This window comes from Elaeis guineensis, chromosome 13 (assembly GCF_000442705.2).
Source record: "Elaeis guineensis isolate ETL-2024a chromosome 13, EG11, whole genome shotgun sequence".
Lineage (NCBI taxonomy): Eukaryota > Viridiplantae > Streptophyta > Magnoliopsida > Arecales > Arecaceae > Elaeis > Elaeis guineensis.
In genome coordinates this window covers 8253214-8276484 of record NC_026005.2, presented here as the reverse complement: position 1 = coordinate 8276484, position 23271 = coordinate 8253214, and the positions used below count along the sequence as shown (strand labels likewise).

General features: G+C 37.9%; 1 protein-coding gene across 5 annotated transcripts; it reads right to left on the bottom strand.

Moving 5' to 3' along the window:
- Positions 1–5288: 5288 nt before the first annotated feature.
- On the bottom strand, positions 5289–22252 carry LOC105033020 (protein RAE1). 5 transcript variants are annotated; one of them, XM_010907650.2, is made up of 13 exons: positions 22117–22248; positions 21863–21941; positions 21680–21778; positions 21440–21526; positions 21246–21311; positions 20940–21133; positions 19911–20052; positions 16156–16236; positions 14658–14786; positions 10337–10414; positions 8049–8120; positions 6120–6200; positions 5289–5844 (listed from the first exon to the last, which is right to left on the bottom strand). In XM_010907650.2, the coding sequence occupies exons 3-13, from the start codon at positions 21740–21742 to the stop codon at positions 5794–5796; spliced, it is 1044 nt and encodes a 347-aa protein (XP_010905952.1). In that variant the 5' UTR covers positions 21743–21778; positions 21863–21941; positions 22117–22248; the 3' UTR covers positions 5289–5793. The 5 variants fall into 5 exon arrangements, with proteins under 5 accessions (XP_010905952.1, XP_010905951.1, XP_010905953.1 ...); XM_010907649.2 differs by having other exon boundaries at positions 21680–21770; XM_010907651.3 differs by lacking the exon at positions 21863–21941 and having other exon boundaries at positions 22117–22252.
- Between the last annotated feature and the right edge of the window lie 1019 nt (positions 22253–23271).

Below are 23271 nucleotides of genomic sequence, written 5' to 3'. Positions count from 1 at the left end.
AGGAACAAGTTCCTTAGAGAAAAAAGGGAGAGTGAGAGAGAAGGAAATAGAAGGATAGAAGTTGAGTGAGCTGAGCCGGATCAGGGATTGGGCTTCTGCATGTTACTATAACAACACGCAAAAACCAAGCTCGGCCTAATCCATGCTCAACCCAATAAAATTGGCCCAAGCTCAGCCCAATAAAATAAGTATGGTCACCCCCCCCCCCCCCCCCCCTTCTTCAATCACAATTGTATTATTTCATAAGTGCTTTAATGGTTTGCTTGCAGCATGTTATTGGAAAAACATTTCCCTAAAATGACCACTAATTATGAAAATATTAGAAATAAGTATATTTACCATCTGATTGGGCTCATAAACTACTGACCCAAGTCCAACCTAGTTCTTTGTCGGAAATTTATAACCCAGCCTTAGCCTGGCCCAAGGTGTGCTTCAAAAATAGTATAGCAGATGAGAGTAGTTCTGGGACATAACAGGTGAAGGTCCAAATAAAGCAAGCAATTCAAGATAGGCTAGGGATTCCAGAGCAGATCGGGGCCCTGACCTATCTGGGGTTTCCTATCATAGGGCAAAAGACTTCGGAGGGCCGATTGTAGGTCCATGGAGCGGCGGGTCTGGCATCGCCTCTAGGGTTGGCAAGTCAACGCCCTCCCCATGATGGGCAGGCCTATCCTCATGAGATCGGTCCTAAGTTTTATTCCGATCTACCTCATGGCAAATATTGTTATGCCGAGCTCTTATCTCAAGGGGCTAGAGCAGTAGTTTCAAAAGTTCCTGTGGGGCTCTAAACAGAATGATCATAGGCTTCACCTACTACCTTGGGAGGTGGTCTATCAACTTATGCGGGACGGGGGCCTGGGAATCCAATCCCTGCTAGTTAGCTATGATTGTTAAACATACAGCTAGATTCCTCATCCAACTTGATTGCTTGTGGAGCAGAGTGATGAGGGCTCGGTACGGGGCATGGAGCCAGAGGTCGTAGATTCCAATTGATCGTGGCTACTCCATCTGAAAGGAGATTTGTATCCACACCCCAGTAGTGGTGGCCCAAGTCAGATGATTGACTAGAGACGGGACTTTGGTTGATGTGAGCCAGGATGCTTGGATTTTTATTTTGTCCCTCTCACGTTGGCCGACCTACGTTAGCATAGAGGTGGACGACCACTTATGGATCTGTGATTTGATCACTGCTGGCGGCATGGGTTAAAGGGCACAGGATGTCACCTATCTCTTTGGTAGTCAACTTGTAAATAAGATTTTTGCTATCTTGATTCCTGTCCATCAGAACCAAAACTTAGGGGTGTGAGGCTGGTCATGCTGCCCTAAAGTTCCTACAAGGGACCTCATCAAGATGAGCAGACCAGTGCCGGATAAGAGGATCGAGGCTGCTTAGATCTGGAGAGTAGCTGTCCATCTCAGGATCAGACCTTTTCTCTGAAAGGTTACTTAGGATCGGCTTCCGATGCTGACGTTTCTCAAAGACAGAGGTATGGAGCTTCTGACTGTCTGTCTGATTTGCAAACTAGAGGATGAGTCGATGAAGCATGCCCTTCTTTGCCCGAGGGTAAGGTTAATTTGGAGGATGGCGGGTAGTCAGCCTTTAGGGTCAAGCAATGGTCCTTAGCTGTACCCCTTTCTGGATGCGATTCATCGAAGTATGGCCAAGGGCTCGACATAGGGTTGTACGATGTCATATGTCGCCTATCAAATTTGGCTTTCCAAGAACAGCCTGGTCTTCAAAGCCAAGATTGTGCTTGTGCATCGGATGTTGGAGAAAGTTTGTTGCTTAGCTACAAAGTACTGTCATTTCGATACTGCTGGCTTGTTCTTTGACATCCTATTTTCTTAGGACTCCCATGCTGTGCGTACAGTGATTCGGAGGATTTTTTTCATTTTTTTGGGAGACCCTCCTTTGGGATTTTTCAAGGTCAACTTCGATGGCAATGTTAGGGATGGAAGGGGTATTGCGGGCTATGTCATTCGGGATCAAAATACTAAGCTATTGGCTGCTAGGGCCTCACATCTTTTTGAGCCTTCCATCCCGAGAGTGGAGCTTCGTGCCGCTTGGGCGGGTATTATCTGTGCGAGGCAGAAGTTGCGGACGAAGAAGATTTTTATTGAGGATGATTTCACCATAGTCATCGGCTAGATTTGGGACGAGATGAAGTATCTGTAAGCTCATCTGCTCCTCCACGACATCTAAAGTCCCTTCATCATTCCATTGCAGTGTCTGTCTGGCACGTCTTCCAAGAGGCAAACAACGTGGCAGATTGGATTGTATTCTTTGTTGTCGAGTATATCAGGGATTAAACCTGACATCATGGCAATACTTGCCCATGGGCTCTGCAAGATATTTATATTCTAATTTCTTTGATTGTACTTGCATTAAAATAGTGTGACCGCCCACATGTACCAAAAAAAAAAAAAGTACGTGAGATTTCTTGCCATCTCAGCAACAAATTCTTCTACATTAATTTTTCTGATACACTGCATTTTAAGCCTTTTTGTTTCACAAGATTCCAAATGATTCTAGTGCTAGGTTATATAGCTTACCTTCTTAAGTTTGATATATATATTGCTGATCCATTCTGTAACAATTTAAGCTATTGTGGTGTATATGTTTGGAGGGGACAAAGGGCCTGTATAACTCTCTACCGAAGTCCTGATATACCATGCTAGTTCGGGTCGGTTCGGCATGCCTTTGACTGCAGTCCCATAGAACCAACAAGTTACCTAATAAGTGAACCCGGTGAGTTTAGATAATGCCATTACATTATTGAGTTTTATGTTGATTCCGCATTTCTGGTAAACTCTTGGAATCACATACTTATTAGCAACTAGGGACAAGAAATATAGAAGAACATGCCTACCCTTCAACATGAAAGCGTACTGAACTTTCAGATTGATTGTCTTTTATTTCCTTAAATGGTAAATGGAAACACAACTAAAGAAAAAGATCTCTTGCTTGCATGATGTAATTTATATGCTAATTGTGTTGGCTGAAAAGATTTCAGCTGAGTCACTCATGGCAGAGATTCTTTATCATAAAATCTTGTCAGAACTTGATTCCTTGATACTGTTGGCCAGCACTACCATAAGAGTGAGAAGCATATGACAAGCTTATCATCCCATCGATTAGCATTAGCTTTTTGAATATTGCTTCCTTTTATGCTCAACTGATTACACAGGCAGAACATAAGATCCAGTCAGCAGCTGGTCCTTTGGACATGCAACTCACCCACGTGCCTAAAATGCTCTGAATGCTAAAAAAAGGATGGGCACCCTTAGCATTCTGCATATCGTTCAAGGTTTGTTCCTTTTTACTACAATATAAACCAAAAGGAAATTGCTCTACTGAGAAGCTATTAGATTTCCATCCAAACAAAAAAAAGGAAAGAAAAGAAACAAAGGCGCCTTGTATGGTTTATAGAAATACTTGAATATTCAATGTCATTAGTGCAAAATCGTGTTGCATTTGCAAGTTTTCTGTTGAAGTGCAATCTCTAGTATCATATTTTAATTTCATGTTTTTGAACTTTAAAGTGCAAGACGTTCTTTATAGTTTGGATGGTAACCCTGGATCTTGGAAGTTGATTGGAAAATCTGATCACCTGAGAGTTCTCCGTGTTCGATTGTTGTGTGGGGCTGCTATCTTGCTTTTTTTCTTCTTTTTCTTTTTCATTTGTTGTGATCCTCGGCATGACCATGGTTAATATTTTCTACTCTTATGCTTTATGATTACATTGGAAAACATTAATTTCTTTATCATACGACAGAAACTATATGGAGATGGCTCTTTGTTAAGAAACCGAATATTAGTGCTGTTCCCTCGATATGAACCTGTGAGTCAGGCAAAGCGACATCTTTTTGGCTTTTAAGCTATAAAAGACTAGGTCGAGCATCTATCTGAGTTCACAAGGTCCTGAGTCAGCTTGCATGCTGCTTTTGATGCCCCTTTCATATGAGCTATTTTATCAGCTAAAGTTGGAAACAGATCCAGATATCTTACTTCAGAAAGCTGATATGGCTATGAGTAATTATGGGATGTATGTTATTGTAGCTAATGAGTTGGCAACATACAAGGAGGAAGTTATCATTGTCACAAAAAGTGGGAGGACCACCATGGGCAGGCACAAGAAGGATAGTGACTTGGAGAAACAACTTATTGATCACCCTGTACAGATGCACTCTGAGTACATGAAGCAGCCTGGAGTGTAGGGAGCGAGAGCTCCAATGGGGCATGGTCACAAGCTTGGCATTAGTGAATAATTTTGCTCGGTGCAAAAAATTGGAATTTGGAAAAGAAAATGCAGAAAATTCCAAAAGTTTGGATAGAGTTTAGATAATAAAAAGGGCAAATTATAAGAAGTATAAATAGCTCAGAACTATTGATATGTTTGTACATTTATTTGTAAAAAAAAAGCATGGGAGAATCCATCGTAGTGAAGCTCAGTATACCTTCTTAAAGAAGTCGACTAGTTTTTTTTTTTTTAGAATAAATCATAAAACTTATAAATAATTGAGTAATTATTCATTGGTTTGATTGGCTCACAACAATTCAGAGAATCATTCATCCAATGGAAATATTACAAATAACTCAATGATTTTGTAGTTCTAAAAGAAGTCATGGAGATTCAGTTGCATGGTATGATAGCTGCGCTTGAACTTGTGTTGGTTAGTTGACAATGTTCAAAAGAAATGTACTTTAGTATGTTTTCACTACTTTGATGTTTGACTACGGCGGAACACCTTATCATTGCGTACTTTCATTCTGTGCTAATGATGTTTAACAAAGGTGAGGATGAGTTACCTATTTGCTCAAGGGTAATTAAGTTGGGGATGCTATTTTAATTGACCCAACTCTTCAAGGGAAAATAAAAAGAAAGAAAGAAACTTGCGCCTCTGTTCTATGAATTTCTAGTTTACAATTTTGTTAACCGTGTTCTCTGAACAGTGACAACTGTTGGTGCACAGAAATTTGGTTAGCATGGATATAAGCCATGATGGACGCATCATATCCAGACATCCAAAAGAAGCTCCACCTAAGGGGAAGAAAGTAATTTGCCAGCAACCGACAACTTCATAGGCACGGGTGCCTGCATGTCAGGTCCCAGCACTACTAAGAAGGAGATCATACAGTGAACCACTGATGTATCGGTCTCGGTCCGAAGTGGTCATTTTTCAATTAAGTTCATCTGCAGGATTGGTAGGCACTCCATTATGGCAGTACCCATTCTCTTTATTATAGAGCTATTGAGCTACGTTGGGAGCAAGTTGCATGCACAATGGATAATGAGATGGCAAAGTAGCCAGTTGATCCCAGCAGCAATAACGTATATCCCACAACCGAAAATTTTGAACTGAAATTTAACAAATTACAAGAATTCTATGGTGCTCTGATGCTCGCGGAGGAAAAAATCCTTGATGCTGCAAGTACTCCTTGATGAGAAGAAATTGATACAGAATCAATGTGGAGCGACAAGAAATAATATCAAGATCTGCAAGAAAAATTGTTTACATTTTTGCTAACTAAAACCTCAAATGAGCACCCTGAAAATTTAAAAAGAGGAGCCAGGAGAAAAGGAATTGCATGGGTCCAACCAAGTGTGCTTGAAAAGCCCACCTACCTTATATATGTAACACTGATCAAATTCACAAAATAATGTTCAGCATTTAAACCAAAAGAGACCAGAACTACAGGCATGCATGATGGCCAAAACTGAAAAGGGGGAAACCGCACTGAAGCACGCCATCAATCATTCTTTGTCCCTTCCATTTAGATCGCTCAAACATTTACTTTCGACCACCAGTTCCCAAGCGTGGCTTTGATTTAACCTCACTTTCCTATTCCAAGGGAAAAGGAAAAAGAACCATATTAGCATCTAAGAATAGTGAAGACCAAGATAAAGGAGCCACAAGAATAGCAACTGCCACAAGACAATCAAAGTGTGGCATTTCATCAAAGTGGGTTGACAATTTCTAAACAAGGTTGTTGATATGAGCGGAAGAGGTGAATGGAACAATGAACACAAAGGTAAAATTGAAGTAGCAGAAGCTACTAGATTCCTTGACCTGATTCAACTAGAAATAGGAAGAAGAAATCTTAAACCTAAACTGACCTGTGGGCTATGAAGATAGATATACGTCTTTGCTGTAGCTGGATTATGATTTTCAGCACCTTTGCTCCAGTCATAGCAAACCTGTTTCATCATAAATTTTGTAAATCTGTGAATGAAACAAACTAATAAATCACAAATATTATGCTTGTACCCACCAAAAAAAAATAATAACAAAAATAATGCAGTCATTAACATATACCAATTGTTAGGCATAATAAAAAAAATAAGAAGTTTTAATAATGATGTCCTTGTGTCTGGATTACATCAGTTCACAGTTGTACTGTTAAGTCATATCCATTTCTGTTTCTTTTTCAGCAAAACAACCAGTAATAGATGAACTTCTCTGCTGACTTGGTCATATCTTTATTAGAATATTCTATAAATATAATTTTTTAACTATATTTAACTGAGATGAATTTATGATTCCACAGTTATACCTCATTCTTCCAATTCTACCTTCAGCTTTTCTGTCCTGATTACTTGAAGCAGAAGCAGGTGCAGAAGCAGATTCAGGTGGGTCGTGAGGAAGTGGATCTCTCAAAAAAAGTTTAGAATAGGATGTGCTTAGAAGAGGGGTTGAAAGCAAGTACGTAATTCTTGGTAACAAAGTGCTTTTAGAAGTATTTAGTTCTCGTGCACAAAATTTAATTACCCAGAGTAGCCCATTTATCATGTTGGCTACAGTTAGCAAATAAGTCTCAAGGTGAACATCCTTGAAGCTGGATTGGATCAAAGGTTGTGCATCTCACATCTCTCTATTAATTTCATAACACAGCGAATGAGTAATCGAATGCCCTACCCCCAAGCACTAAGATGAGGTCAGACTCACTTGATTTTTATAATATTTTGATGCATGACCCACTTCTGGGGCAAAACCAAATCAAATGAGTTCATGAAACATTTTTCTTAAGCAAAAGTTGGTAATTATAAGAAAAATATTTGCTAAAAAATTAAATTTGGGCAGAACTAATAAAAAGTATAGCTTATGATGATCATTTAATATAAGATTAAAAAAATAAATTTCATGAACTAAAGAAATTCAAAATCGTATGCTTGACACTGTAAATCTGAAAATATAAGTACCATAGAGAATTTATTTTCCTTGAATATGAAGTAAAGCAAGTCTTGCTAAACGTAATAGTACTTCCTACCATATGATTACACTCAAAGAATATTTGTTTTCTACTAATTCAGACTACTGAAATATTACTGATATTGGCACCAGATTTGTACAATAGTGAATACTAATATGTGGATTCCTATTGCAGCAATACTAATCCAAACTGTACAAATGTACCTCCATAATATTTTGCCATTATATGATTAAAATAGCACCCAAAATATTCTATAAACATAATGTACTCATGCCAGTGACCACTTATTTCATATGTATGGTTTCATCCCTGTCCATAGCGTTGTAGAAATATTAGCAGTCTCCAGCTACTGCATAGTCTTCACAACTACACTATTCATACCATCTTCAAGAAAATACATAAAGCTCTTACTTCCACTTTCTATGATGTTTAGAGTCTATCACGCTATAGATAAAGCCTGAGCAATGCCACGATGATGGTGGGGTATAGTCTTCACAACTACACTATTCATACCATCTTCAAGAAAATACATAAAGCTCTTACTTCCACTTTCTATGATGTTTAGAGTCTATCAGGGTATAGATAAAGCCAGAGTAATGCCACGATGATGGTGGGATGCCCCACCATCCCACCAGTGTTTTAAAACTTGTGTCAGAGGACTGTTATGAGCTACGATACAGCAAAACAGCATATGGTCACAGATAAAAGCAAAATAGGAGACAAGTGCAAGGGCAAGAATCCAAGTGCAACCATTTGAAAACCAGGAGCATGTGATCATTTGAAAACCAAAATTTTCTCTATAGCAATGATTATAACATGAAGAAATACAACTCACCGCATATGCAAAAATTGATCCATCATGGTTGAAAGTGCTGCATGGGATAGGATGAGGGCACCTAGCCATTGCCTGTCAAGTTGAAAAGGTTGGAGTAACTGAAATGATGCAGCCAGATATCTATAATAGAAAGAGGATAAAGGGATTCACAGTTTATTATTGTAACTAGTAATCATAGATTGATCAAGTATAGCATAAATATTACTTGCAAGAGGAAAATATCAAGGTTTCCCATACCAATACCGGCGGCCGTTTCGGCCGGCTGGCGGTACGGTACGGTTCCATACCGTATTGAATCGAGGCGAACTGATGAAGGAATCCGGAGCCGAACCGGGAGAAGAAAAAGAGAGAAAAAGAGAAATAGAGAGACAGAAGGAAAAAAGAAAAAGGAGGGGAAGGAGCCGGCGAGGCCTCCGGACGGCCTCCGGTTGGCCGCCGGAAGGTGCAGTCCATGCGCGTGGCGCCACAGGCATGAAACAGGAACGATGCTCTTGTTTCACGAAATTTTTTTTAAAAATCGGATTTTAAGTGAAGCCGGCCGATTTTTTTTTTTTTTAAAAAAATTCTAAAGTCGACAACTGGATTGCTGACTTCATGAGTTTAAAACCAAAAAAAAAAAAAAAAACGAAAACAGACTGTCGCCTGTTTCAAAAAAAAAGACCGCGGCTCCGCCCACTCAACCGCCCTCGGGCCATCGGCGTCAACTCGCCAACCATCCGGGGCCTCGCGACGGAGGCGCCATCCGTCCGGTACATCACGCCCCCCCCTGGCGCCAAGTTCTCTCTCTCTTTCTCGCTCTTTCAAGTGCCCTATCGGGCAATAACGGGACTCAGAAGCCCTCCAGCGGCCGCCGAGGGCCTCCGGCAGCTCCCGCCTCCCTCCCTCTCGTCCTCTCTCTCTATCTTTCTCACTTTTCCTCTCTTTTCCTCCTGATACCGCTGGTATACCGTTTGAACCAGCCAAACCGTGCCGGTTCCACATCGGTCCAATACGGTATGGGGTGTACCGGCCAATTCGGCATGATACAGAAAACATTAAAAAATATCAATGCCCATTTTTCAGAGCATATTGTATAAACCAAAATCTAAGAGGAATTATAACAAGTAATAATGGAGTTGAAGTACATTAGCATATATTTAACATTAGAACTAGTGAATTTTATACTAAACTATAATTCAGATAAGCCTCCAAAAGTAGTCATGCTTTGCTCAACAATAACAGATACACTTATAATGACCAAACAGGTCTTCCCAGTACAGATAGAGATACTATTATATCTGGAAACTAGCCAAGAAGTTTGATCTACTTAGATCTAGGTATCAAAAATAGAAAAAAAAAAATGTGCTACCTACAAAAATGTTTTTATGTCATATTTTCGTGATGCATCGCAAGATAATAGATGAATGAACGATTGCCAAGATGCTTGCTGACTGATCTAAATATCTAATGGATATATTCTGCCTTTCAATTCTCAAAGAGAACATCGTAAGTTCATAACAGCATTGCAAAATGGGTGCATATTGAATGGCAGCAACTGCATTGTGAGAAAAAGCATTGATATGAATAACATATGTGCAACAAATTGCTTGATGATTGATGCAAGCATCAGATACATTCTGTAGGTTCTGGATGTGGAATACAATCCATCTTCTATTAAATGGGAAAAGGTTTTCAATTTCCTTCACAAATGTTCAGTTAAAAATGATGAAAATCAAAATACAAGCATTAAAATTCATGGACCCAGTATGTTTGGGACAAGTGATAACCTCCATAGGGTAGTGCAAGTTTAAACGTAATTCGAACTCCAAGAAGTTAAAAAGAGCATTCAGTGACCCTCCTAATACTTATGACCATTTGCTTATCTCTCACCATTCTCAGAGTGAATCATTAGTTTCAGAACTTATCACTGATCTGTGTGGTTATGGGTGTCATTACAGAATGACAGAAGGGAAAGTCTTTGTCAAAAGGAAATGACGGAAGCGGATTCATTTGTCCTACAAATAGCTAAGTTTACCCGCATTGTTATGAACATACGATCGAGGTTTTGCATTGAGGATGTGATGCAATTGGCGATGCCATCTTTTCTGTGATTTCACCGAATGGTGATGATAAAGAGACAACAAACTTACTAAAGCACGAAAAGGAAAACTTGAAGAGAAATCACAATAGGCACATAATTCGTTCCAGAATCTAAAAATATGTGGAAAGGTGGATATTCAAAAAAATGATAGAGAAACCATCAAAAATAAAGAGCATGTAAATATTATTGTCTGGTGCCCTGAGCAGACCTTTAGTCTTTGTTTGCTGTCCTTGTCCCAAAAGTTGAAAGCACCATCAGATCCTGCAGTGGCAAATGTATGATGTACCTGTAACAAAGAATAACTAGCTGAGATCCAAGTATAAACATAAACATCAATATTAATGGCTGTTGAGAGGAAGGATATGAAGCAATTTGGGATTGCATCAGATCTGGCCCTAAATAGAAATACTTGGCAAATAAGAATCCATAAAGCCAACCCCAAATAGTTGAGAAAAGGTGGATGGTTATGGTTATGGTTACAAATACATGTATTTAAGTATAACACTGATTAGTGGGGCAGGTAAGTAATATCAAGAAGCATAAATATATGAATTTTGGGTGCATATCACACATTATAACATCCAAATGGAAGATTATGCCATTCATCATAATAATCTACAACTTATAAAATACCTCCTAAGAGATGAATCTCAATGTTTCAAACCTTCCCATCAAGCACTCAGAAAAACAGCAATATCTGAGGCATGCTATTAAATTGACGTAACACATATTTTGAGATTATCTAAACAGTTCTGCATTGACCCATATTGGCTTTAAAAATTGTATACCACAGTAAATGGCGTAAACTTCAATTTGGATTGCACACCTTAAAAAAAAGTGACCTACAAGTACTAAAATCACCACAAAATACACATATACAGTAGGCTTGCTAACTATATAATATTAGCCCATGATCCTGTACTCATATAACCGCACATTCTCCAGGGAGGATGTTCCGTGGCAATTTTCAGAAATACACTTTATGAACTTAGTAGGGCACATAACGTGGGAGTAAACTGCTAGGTTTACATCATTTTAACGCAATCCCCCCTTTGATATTTCTATCAAGAAAATGCCCCAGATCTCTTGATATAAAGAAGTAGCTTCACAAAAAGATGAAATATTGGAAATAGATATTATCCTCAGATGCATGGGACCATTTGATCTGTTTATCTACGGAAGCTTCTGTCAATTGTCCGCTTATTTCCCTCACATAATGACAATGCATATTCCTCTGTTTCTTCAGCTCTGCAATTTGCCAAAAATTCTGAAAATTAAATGGAATGATTAAATTTCAGAAGAAATTGATCTAAACTAGGGCCAGCAACGACTTTTTGGGCTGAAAATTACAGGGTTAAATTAAGGTGGCATTTGGTGACCCAAACAGGATCACTACGGTGATCTTAGATCACTAATGGTTCTCATCTTGGAGTAATATGATCACTGACGACCTAAAATAACCGCATTTGAAAAGTTATGTTCCAGTGATTAAAGATCCTCGAGTATCCACGATTAACCTGTTTGGTATGCCATGGGAATCCAAGATCACTAACCATGTAATACCAAAACTGCCCTGATATATTCCATTTATTTTGCAACTACTAAAAGGCATTCTCAAATAAATCATAAGAAAATGAAGATGAACATAAATATCAAAACCTTTCATTTCGAACCAATTCAACAAGATCAAAAATTAATCAAAACCTGTCAAAGTGACTCCAAGGGATTATCAAACCTTCCCAAGTAGATCAAAAAATTTTTACGGGATTATCAAACTCTTTCGAAGTAGAAAAAGTTTTTCTAGAGATCGGCACTTGTAGAAATATTCTTTTTCAGCTGGTCTGAGGGCATTTTTGTCCTCAAATTTCAGCTCAACATCACTGCCCTTGGGTGATCTTGGAAACCATTCCTCAAGGATGGGTTTAGCATCACTGGAATTGGATGGTGATTTTAAGAATGGGGTAATTTTGGGACCACTGCCATGTAGGATCACTGGGGTTCAACCAAACATTGTGATCTAATCACTTTCACCAACATCACCACTGATATTGGGGTCATCACCCCATACCAAACACCACCTAAGTGTACATAGAACCGGTTTAATCTATGTTTTTTTAAGTGTTGGAAGCATTTTCTCCATATTAAGCTTAGATTTTACTAGGTTTGATAGGATTGGAAGCACTGCAACACTTGGTTCCAAAAAGATTTGAGGGCAAATTTTGTCATAAATTCAGTTATCCTACAAACTGCATTTAACGTGCATGAAGATTATGGTAGTGGAATCAAACAAGTGGAATTACATATTATGCTAAAAGTGATTTTTAATGGTTTATATTTTTAAAAAAGTTTTATTGTTTGTGCAAAACCATATACTTTTAAAAAATTTAATTGATATTTCTTCAACTACTATATTATTTTAAGATAATTTTAGTATTTTTAAATATTTTTTGTAATTTTAAAATTCCAAAATTAGAGCCACAAATACGTAAACCATTGAAACTGAAATTCTTTTGGTCCTTGTTAAAACTAAAAGTAAAACCAAATGTGCTAATTTATCTCCCTTCCCAATCTGGAAGAGTTAATTACAGCAAATGAAGCAGCCACAAGCCGCCATTCTACCTTCCAAATCAGCGATCATAAATGAGAGGCAGAAATACGACACCCCTCAGAAGGGGTAGCAAGAAGCAAATTCTCTTCCCATGGCAGTTTGGCTACATGTTTTAGAGCCTAACCAACCCTAACCCAATTCAACTGCATTCCTATCACAATTGTTCATGACAAGCAAACTATAATTGCTTTTCTGCCTTCAATTCTGCATGCACTTCCCAGTTCCCACCAATTCATTTCCCTTGATGTACACAAATTCTTGGCAAAGCTAGAACACCAGCTTCACTCCTAGCCACCTTCTCCTTCCTCATCTTCTTCTCTCATGAACCCATGAACACCTTACCTTTCCTTGCTCATGGCCATCCAATCCTCACCTTTCTTTATCTTTTTTGCTAATCCAATCCCATAGTCACAAACTCAATTTGGCAAGAGAAAAAATATGTGACTTAGGAAAAAACTTCAAAAATATTTGAAGAAAATAAAGAGGTGAATCCAAGACGAAATAAAATAAAAAACAATGAAAAATCTTGAAAAAAATGTCATGCCCTATTAAAACAAGAAAGTATAATAAAGCGTCCCTGAACACTAATTCAGTCATTCTGCTGAAAATTCAAAGAAAAAGAGTGCATCACAACTTGTCATGCTTAAACTTCAGAAAAACTTTAAGATATATGTTATGCTGATTATGTAGTAGTTTAGAAATCTAAGTAAAAACTGCTCTGTCGGGAATTTCCTGATCCATCTTTTCCTTTCAATCCCTTCAACTAGAGCAAACATTTGCCCCTCTTTTCCGTTTCATCCTGGCCTCTTGGGCAAGGATGACTAATGAAAGTTCTTATTTTTTGCAAAAGCATTGAGATCCATTGTGAGTCCAAGTAAATAGGTGATAAACTTGTTCGTAATACCAAATGTTATCTTTGTGCAGGACCACAACCAAATCATAATCTACTTTCTAACAATGTAACCGAAAACAAAAAAGGCCCTCGTTTTATAAGAAACATGTAGTAGGAATTATGGATATCTTCAGGGAAACCACACTAGGCTACAGTAACGTATCCAAAATATCACCTCTCTGTCCTCTCCAAACAACAAGGTCGGCTGATACGAGTACTACATATGACCACTATTTGTTGAATTGGGTGATCAGTAACATGGCCATGGAATTTTAATATGTAAAAAATCAGTCTCATAGCCACCTATATGATCAAAATTATAATATCCAGAATTTTAATATACCTAAAACATCGACATTGTCACCAAAAATTATCTGGTATCACAACCTTCAAAACCACTTAAAGTGCTAATTGGAAGCAAAAGGTTATAGTAGTCAGGTTTATAAGGAGGGGGGACAGAGAATCCTATATGTTACTTGAATTTGAGACATGATTTAATTGATAATAAGAGGAAGAACTATGTCAGACCTACATGTGAGAAGGTTTCCAGCAAAGACAAGCACCGTCTATCACAAACTCCCCCTAACTACATTGATACCACAACCTCGTACATGGGGTGAGAATGATCTAGATTTCAGGGAACTTCATGATACACAGCACACGTCGGCACTGCATACCATGCATCTGTAGGTTTAGCACACTTCCAAGATATATCAAATAATCAATACAATATCTCTTAGCACATAACAAACAAATAATCAACATGATTTAATTACAAGAAAAAAATAGAGGTATGAAGTTGGTGTATGTTTCACTCTAAGGAGAAGGTAAATCGAACAATATTTGTAACCAATGGTCTTGAAAAAGTGTGGTACTTCTCTTAACAATAGTAACATTACTAATAACATCAAATCATTACATGGTTGAGCTAAAGCCAACCCATTTAGTGCATTTGCAAGAATTAAAATGAAGTAAAAGCTAAATTGGAAAGAAAAACAACTGTGATCAAAAGCAAATGTAGAAACTTACAGGATGAAAGTTCAAAGAATTCACAGAATAAATGTCATTGCCTTCTCTGTGGCATTTGAATGTGAAGTTTTTGTTCTGCTGTGCATCATCTAGATGGTGTACACCAACCCTTCCCTCTATCGATCCCACCTTGAAGGAAAGAAACAAGGTTCATTAATATCCTTAAGAAGCATAAATGCTGTATTCAGAAGAAAAACCATTTAAAAGTTCTGTTTCATATTAATTAATAACATCAGAATTCAGGAATGAATTCGGCAATTAACAGAAAGAGTGCCAGCAGGTGGCTGGAAGAAGGTAATTTGTCTATGATCAGCAAGGGAGAACCAAATGAATCAAGATAAGTATCAGATATGTTTCATATGCACGAAAGTAAAATGTTAAACTCAAATTAGTCAATTAGCATAGGAGAAGATATGTTTTATAAGCAAAAACTCTAGCATAAGATATTCACAGTTCATGTTACAAGAAAATACTTAAGAATACATTAACTAATTTGTTAGAAAAAATTAGAAAACAAATAGAAGGAAGAAGAAGCCTGTAACCTACAAAGAAAAGACGTAGGGACTCAACAGACCTCAAGCTACTAGGCTTCCGACCTTACCCATCACAGACCAGGCTCATAGGTAGTTTTTTCATTGGTTTGAGGAAACTCAGGTACTGTTCTACCATGTCATCATGAGTAAAAGCTTGTAAACTTATGTTTGTTCCATCTGCATTGAGTAGGTTTTTTTTTAGACGTGAATTTTTGTTGAAGCAGCTGATTGGGACATGTGGACCTAGCATTTTAGGCTAGAGAATGGCATATTTGATAAAAGATTTAGCTTCTCTTGTCAACAGTAACTTTCCTTTTTCATGAATCCATATATATCATATTTTCTAGAACAGGCTCCAACTGTTGCACTCGAGAATTCTAACCACTTGCAGAGATTTCCGTAAAACAAGGAAATGTGAGAAATCCTGAATCAGTACTGCACATAAGAGACGACAGGAGAAAGAAACATGGGAAGGAAACAACAGCAACAAAGAGGATTTTCATTGGCTTACATGCATGATGGATACCATTACATTGTTTACATGGTCACAAAGATTTAACCAATTTGTCTACAGATCACACTATACTCCTAGAAACTACAAGAGAGAATGGATACATAATCCTCAGCTTCTACATATAATCAAGCAACATTGGAATCAAATCCCAGATGACTGAGGTGGAAGGAAAATATGAGGGCTGTATAGGATACTCAGTACAGCTCTTTGAGCAAGAGCTACTAATTCATGCTTTTCGACTTCAATTGACATCAGAGTGCTGTGCTTGAATGACAGTAGAACCAAAATGTAAAAAATGTCTGAAAAAAGAATTGCAGATATAAATGTGTGCAGGCATGAGGATATATTAATATATACCAAAAGACAATCAGCACAGCTACCATATAATAATAAGCAGAATGGACAGGAAGTGAAATGCAAGCATAAATGAATCTAAAGGGCAAAGCATTACCAAAAAACCTTGTTGATCAGGAAATGCAGCAAGGCATCTTGTCTGGTACTTCAACGGTGACATGATTCTCTTGAACTCTGTCTGTTAGTGATAAGTGGCAAATATTAGACTAATTATAATCTACATAAACAAGAGAAGAAAAGAAAAATATGAGGAAAAAATAATAATACTTTTACTAGGTAGATAAACAACAAGCACATCCTTTCTTTCTTCCTTTTCCATTAACTGACAGGCTGAAGTGTTCCCTCACCTGTCAGCTTTCTGTTATTTAAATATAAGTGCCGAATTTGCCTTTTAAGAACTTACACTGAAAAACTAGACTTACAACCCCCCAAATCCTCATCTCCAACCAACAATGAATGCATAATAAATAGGTCCCATAGTATGTTCTAAATCATTTATAACATAAATTACTTATTTCATGGTATCACTAGTAATGCTAGTAAACCAGTTCAACACATTCTCTTCCATTATCATTTGAACTTCATTACCTAAGATGAGAGCCATTTCAGATGTGGGACTGGGGAGATAGAGCTAAAAAAAGAAAATGCTAGCTTATTCAAGCATGGCAACCTACATAGAGGATTCCAGCTACTAAGCTTCTGCATCTCTTCAGGTATAACCTATTATTCTAAATATCTTCATTTCTTCCTTATGTACTCATATTCTGAATAGATAGACAAGTCTTTGCTTGAAAAGTTGTCATTATAGTAACAGATAGGACATTTATGGTAAGTTATTCTATGTGCAATACTTCCATAGTAATGGGTATAACAGTCATCAACATGTAATGCAGACTATAAGCCCTGTTTGGAATTCCTGTTGGTAGTAGAGCTTTTGCCCGAAAAGCTTTTGCTAGTCAAGCTTTTAACAAAAAATTGTTAGCTATTTGGTAACTATATTTCTAAAGTGCTCTGGAATGTCAACATCTGTTTAGTAACCAAACTGAAAAGGTGCTTTTAGTATGAAACAAATGACAACAAAGAACGTTGCATACTACTTTCAATTTTTTTAACTCTTTGTACCAAGGTCTGCGGAACCGGTACTGGTGGCCGGATCGGTCGGCCGGCCGGCGGTACGGTTCAACACATCTCCGTTCCGTTCAGAACCGAAGCGAACCGATGAAGGAAAACAAAGCCGAACCGAAGAAGAAAAAGAGAGAAAGAGAGAGAAATAGAGAGTGAGAGAGGAAGAAAAAAAAAGAGGGAGAGGGGTCCGCTAGAGGGCCTCCGGTGGGCCGCCGTGGCCGTCGGACGGCATAAATGCCTCCCGCGGCTCCGCGCGTGGAACAGGGGTGATCCGCCCCTACCGGCTTCATTTTGAAAAATGTTTAAAAAAAAAAAAAAAAGAAAAACAAGGGTAGATCGCCCCTGTTCCATGCGCGGAGCCGCGGGAGGCGTTTACGCCACCCGACGGCCGCAACGGCCCACCAGAGGCCCTCCGATGGTCCCTCCGGTGGACCTCCCTCCCTCTTTTTCTTTCTCTCTCTTTCTCTTCCTCTCTTTTCCTCTTTTCTCTCCTTTCTTCCCCGGCACCGGCATGTGCCATTTTGCATGCCGGAACCGTCTCGGTTCCCCGCCGGGATGGTTCGGCACGCCCCGTACCGGACGGTTCGGCACGCCCTATACCGGACGGTTCGGCCCGGTATGGCATTCCTTGCTTTGTACTATCAAGAACTATTATAAAGTATTATTAGTTTATAAGTTATTTATTTTGAATAGTATAATATTAGAATAGTATAATATGTTAATAGAATAGTATAATATTATAGAAATATAATAATGGCATACCACTAAAATATGATTATTATGATATAATAATGATAGTAACATAGTATTGTCATACTATTAGTATAATATAACATAATATAATATATTACTATGTAATAATATAATACAATATGATATTATAATAACAATAATATAGTATAATGTAATGCAATGTTTATTAGTTAATAATTATAATATGATATATTTGATATAAAGTATTGCAATTATTATTATTGTTGTTGTTGTTGTTATATTAATATATTATTGCATACTATAATATTATTATAATATATGAATGTGATATTATTATTTTAGTACACTATTATAATAGTATATTAGTATAATATTGCTATCATATTAATATAATATAGCACAAAGTTTAGGGGTACTTTGGTCATCAAAATAGCTTCCCGACAGGCTTCAGAAAGTGCTTTACAGAAGATGCTCCAAATTAGAGCTTTTGCCAAGTAAAGGATTTTTAGCTTCTAGGAGGACCAAAAAATTGTTTCAGGTTTTTTTAACAAACATCCATATATTGTCTAGAAGTGTTTTTTGGGCTCTAGAAGGTGCTTTTGGCTTGTCCGAAAGCAATCCCAAACGGGGCCATAGTACAAGCATCAGAAAGCAAGAAAGGTACTGCTTAAGCCATCAAAACGAGACTTCGCATGGATATATGCATGTTTTTGACACTCAACCATCATCCTTCAAAATGCATCTAGTTAAACAATTATGAGGGTTTTTGATTTTTGTATATGAATGTGCATATTAAGTAGAATTTTGATTTAGGAATGTCAAAATCCATGGTGTGCTTCTTCCGGTCCTACCTCACAAAATTGTTTTGGCTCATAGTTAGCGCACAATAAGGTTCCTAGAGTGCTTTCCAAGTGCAATTACAATGTCAAATGAAGATTATAGCACTTTAAGAAAAGCCAAATCATGGCTAGGATTTGACCATATCCACAGACTAGGCATCTCACAAGAATCTCATGCATATAATTTATAGATATGTATGCATTTATAAAAATTACTATCTATAAAATGTTTTGAAATGGATTTCGACTTAAAAACATTTCCTCGAGTAGCTGATTGGATCAAGGGCTTTTATGAAGCCAGATAATACAAACAATTGAGATACACATAATAATAGATATAAACTGATGTATCATCAATTCATCACATAAACAAGTAATAGACATAATCTCATAAAGTTCATAATCAATTCTAACACATCTGTGACTAAGATGTGACTTACCTCCATATATATTTACTCAGAAAAAAAAGGGGAACATGTAGCATCTTATTTCTCATTACTTTTTAATTTATATGAAAAATTGATATACCTCCTAACCTGGGATTAGAAAAAATTGATCAGTAACATCTTAAGATGATGAGTATAAGCTGTTTAGTGACAACTAATATACATATTGAATCCTTCACATGGACCCTATTCCTGCTCCACCTCAGCCTAAATGGCATATCTTTAAGTTGTCTCAGCTTTGAAGACCAGACGATCAAAGCATAAAATGTTTTGTTTTTCTTAATTCTCCTCATCTCGCCATACTATAACAAGAATTCAGAATGCTGAGAGAGAGAAAGATTATGCTTGGAAGTAGAAAAATAAGCTTAAGAGAATGGAGCAGTAAAAGGTTGACATGGTTCAGGATGGTAACATGGACCATCAAAAAGAAAACAGGGTAGTGTCTCATTCACAAGTATAACATAGACTGATCAAGATTTATAAGCATGAGCAACCAATTTTTGCAATGATAAGTACCATTAAAGTTTAGACGCCTAAATATTTTCTCAGTGTCATGCAATATAAACATGTCCATGGATATACATCAATCAATTATGATCATAAAGTATAATGAATGATTTGAGTCTTAGATTTTACTACTTCAAGTACAGTGAAAAAAACCTAACTACCATAAAATCCATTGTACAAGTCAACTCGTCTCATCTTTAATTTAGGGTAATCTGAATTACCTGTGGATTTTGCAAGTTATATATAATTAGATGTCGATCTGCAGTGCCAACAACCATCAGAGGATACCGCACTGTTAGTGCATAGCAACGCTCTGGAAGTTGCTGAGTATGAACTGGTTGTGCTTGTCTCGTATCCCAATACCTGAAAAGATTGCATAAGCATGAGATAAAACAAAAATTAAACAGATATCTTGAAAATATATGAAAAGGAGTGTTGAATCATAAGGAAGAAAACAAATATAAGATGATGGTCAGCAAACTTAGGGTTTTGTACCTACCAAAGAAGACAAAAATGAAAACATGATGATCTAGGATCCAAGATTGGTATTTCTCTATGAAAAAGCTTAAAGGCTCATGTTAATTGATACATAAAATGTCAATTCTGTAGTTTTATGCCTTCCTACTCTGATGTTTCAATATAGAAAGAAGGTCCCCATCCAAATTCTTGCTCCAAGAAAGAACATAAGTGATTTAGAGCATTAACTAAGAACATTGGGCACAAAATGAAAAGAAGGGAGAGACCATCAATGCAAGCAATATATATATATATATATATATATATATATATATATATATATATATATAAACTATGGACTAGATTGCTGACAGACTTTAAACTACTTGATAACTTAAATGCCAGGGCTCTAAAAAACAACTACTTGGAAAACTTTCATATCCAACAGAGTGTTTATAATATGAAATTCTCTACTTAAACTGACTGAGAAAGTCATAATACCAAGAAAACATGTTGTAAGACCAAGCCAGCAGTACTCATAAATCAAGGAAGCTCACAGATTGGAAATAAAGTCAGAAGACTGTCCACTGCTAATATATCTTCAAGATTTTGAAATAGTAACAAAGCAAATTATGCATCAGAAAGTAGAATTAAATGCTCTAAATTGGTTTTGCTACTTAATAAAACCCAGTTATTAAACAATTATGCATATCCAAAGATATTTTTAACTACAAGAAATACTATAGAATAATAAAGTTACCAAAAACTGAAAAGGTAAATCAAGTTTCACATGCCTCAGTGTCTTGTCCCAGCTTCCTGTGACAAGGAGATTCATCTGTTGAATCCATGCTATTTCTTTAATGGGTGCATCATGCGCGGCAACTTGGGTGGGTTGGCCACCAGACAGCAAAGGCCACATTTTAACCAGCTTATCACAGCCTCCTGAAAAGACAGTTGTCCCATCATCCTTCCATGTCGAGCACAGAACCTAATATAGAAAACAGACTAATTAGTACAAGATCAACCACTCAGCACAGAACAATGACTTAGATTCTGCCACGAGATCTAATTTCCACTTGACATGGAAATATCCACCATACCGGATGGTCATGTGATATCGATGCCTTCGGCTGACTGCTCCCTGCCAAAATTTCCCAACACCTAACCTATGGTTCACCAAATTAGAAGAAAGCATGAACTTTAGTAATAGTGTCCATGACATAACTGAAACCCTTTCGATAGAATCATCACAGAGCTACTGAAGATTATGTTCAGATAGTGATAGACAAGGTACCTGATTATCCCAAGAAGTGGCCACCAGGTAATTACCCTTGGAACTGAAGCTAAGGCTGGAAATGGAGTCACTGGGAGCCGGAAGCACCTGTAGTAGAAGTTATAAAAATAATTAAAGGAAAAAGAGTTGACTCTATGCAGTTGCATGTTCAATTTATATTAAAACAAATGGGAACAATATGATACAGCACTAAAAAATTTGGTCAAATAAGATAAGCAAATATAATACAGAGCCTTATACCTCAAATGATTTGTTAGGGTTTGGATTCACGGCGGCCGCATTTAGCCCAGAAAGATTCGCCATCTCTCTTTCCTAACTAAATTCTACAAACCTAAACAACTAAGTAAACAATAAATCATATTACCAAACAAAAAAAGTATATCTATAAGAACTACAAGAAAAACTCTAAAATACTCACTATACCTAACAATATTCAGCAATTTCTTTGCTCAAATCTCCACCGCGATTCAGCAAATCAGAGTAAGAAATTCTATTTCTTTCACTTAATAGAACCACATTTTTTGCAGAATCAAACCAAATCACGAAAAAAGCAAAAATGTCAAAGATGAACCAATTTAGTCAGAACAAGTTCATACATAAACACTAACGATTCGGTGCAAAACCCTAAGAAATAACGAAATAACAGAGAAAACCGTCACAAAGAAAGAGAGATCTACCGCGTTTCTTCTGCTGCGATCGCGTGCACAGACGAGAGCTCTCGTACAGAAGAGAAGAGGCGAGCGGGTTCGCTAGAGAGTTTTAGAGTAATTTGAGGAGGGGTGAGGGAGGGAAGGGCGTATATGAAGGGGGGGGGGGGCCGGGGGAATGAATCGTCGAGAGAAGAGGACGGAGGTACGTTGATCGGAGGGCTGAGAAGGCGCGATCGCTGACGCGGAGATCAACGGTAGAGAATGCGTCAGCGGGTACCATCGCGTGGCGTCGTATCCACGCTGAGATCCAAGTAGGCTGTGAGACGCCACGTCGTCGGGCCATGTGGGAGGTGATTTCGCACGGATCAGCTGGATAAGGCGAAACGCGAGATGTTGGAGCTAGCCAATAGGGCAACATCAAGTAAGGTAGAGGGAAACATTTTGCGTATGACGTGGCATGGTATGGCTTCAAGTGTCCCGAGCAAACATATGCATAAAGGATTGTAGCTGTATCCTTCGCTTGGAAGAAAGATTCACCTTTAATTAATGCCAATCCGAACTTGTTTTGAGATTTGTATGGACCGATGAATGATGGAGTTTGGAGCACTTTATATGAACGGTAGATGATCCAATTGGAGATGGGCATGAAGGAAGGTGAATCCCTTTTCAGCACGGGGGATGCAACCACGTTCTATACATTCAAGATACATTCAAACCCTTATAAGTATGCTTCAAATATTCTATTTCTCAAAAAATATACATGCATCTAAAGAAATGTGAAGTTTTGGATGCTGCTCCAACTATTATACATGTGATGGCCCGGCCCGAGTAAAGAATTCCAGCCCATCAAAGTCCAAACAAAAAAAAAAAAATAGAAGAGAAGACTCCCGAAGGGAGTCTTCTTTTTCCATTCACCGGCTCCCAATTGGAGTCGGAAAAGAGCCCCCTCTGGCTCTATTTAAGGAGGAGATTCCTCCTCTCTCCCTTCCACCAAAGACCCGAGATCCAGTCTGCGGCAATCGCCGAAAAATCACCGCGGAGATCCGTCCCTATGCCCGTCCAATTGCTCACCGAAAAAGCCTCGTCGGCATCGGAGGTAAGCCTCCTCCCCTTCCTCTCTTCTCCCCTTTCCTTCCCGTGCCGGTGTGCACGCTCGCCGGCGACCGGAGTCACCGAATTTTG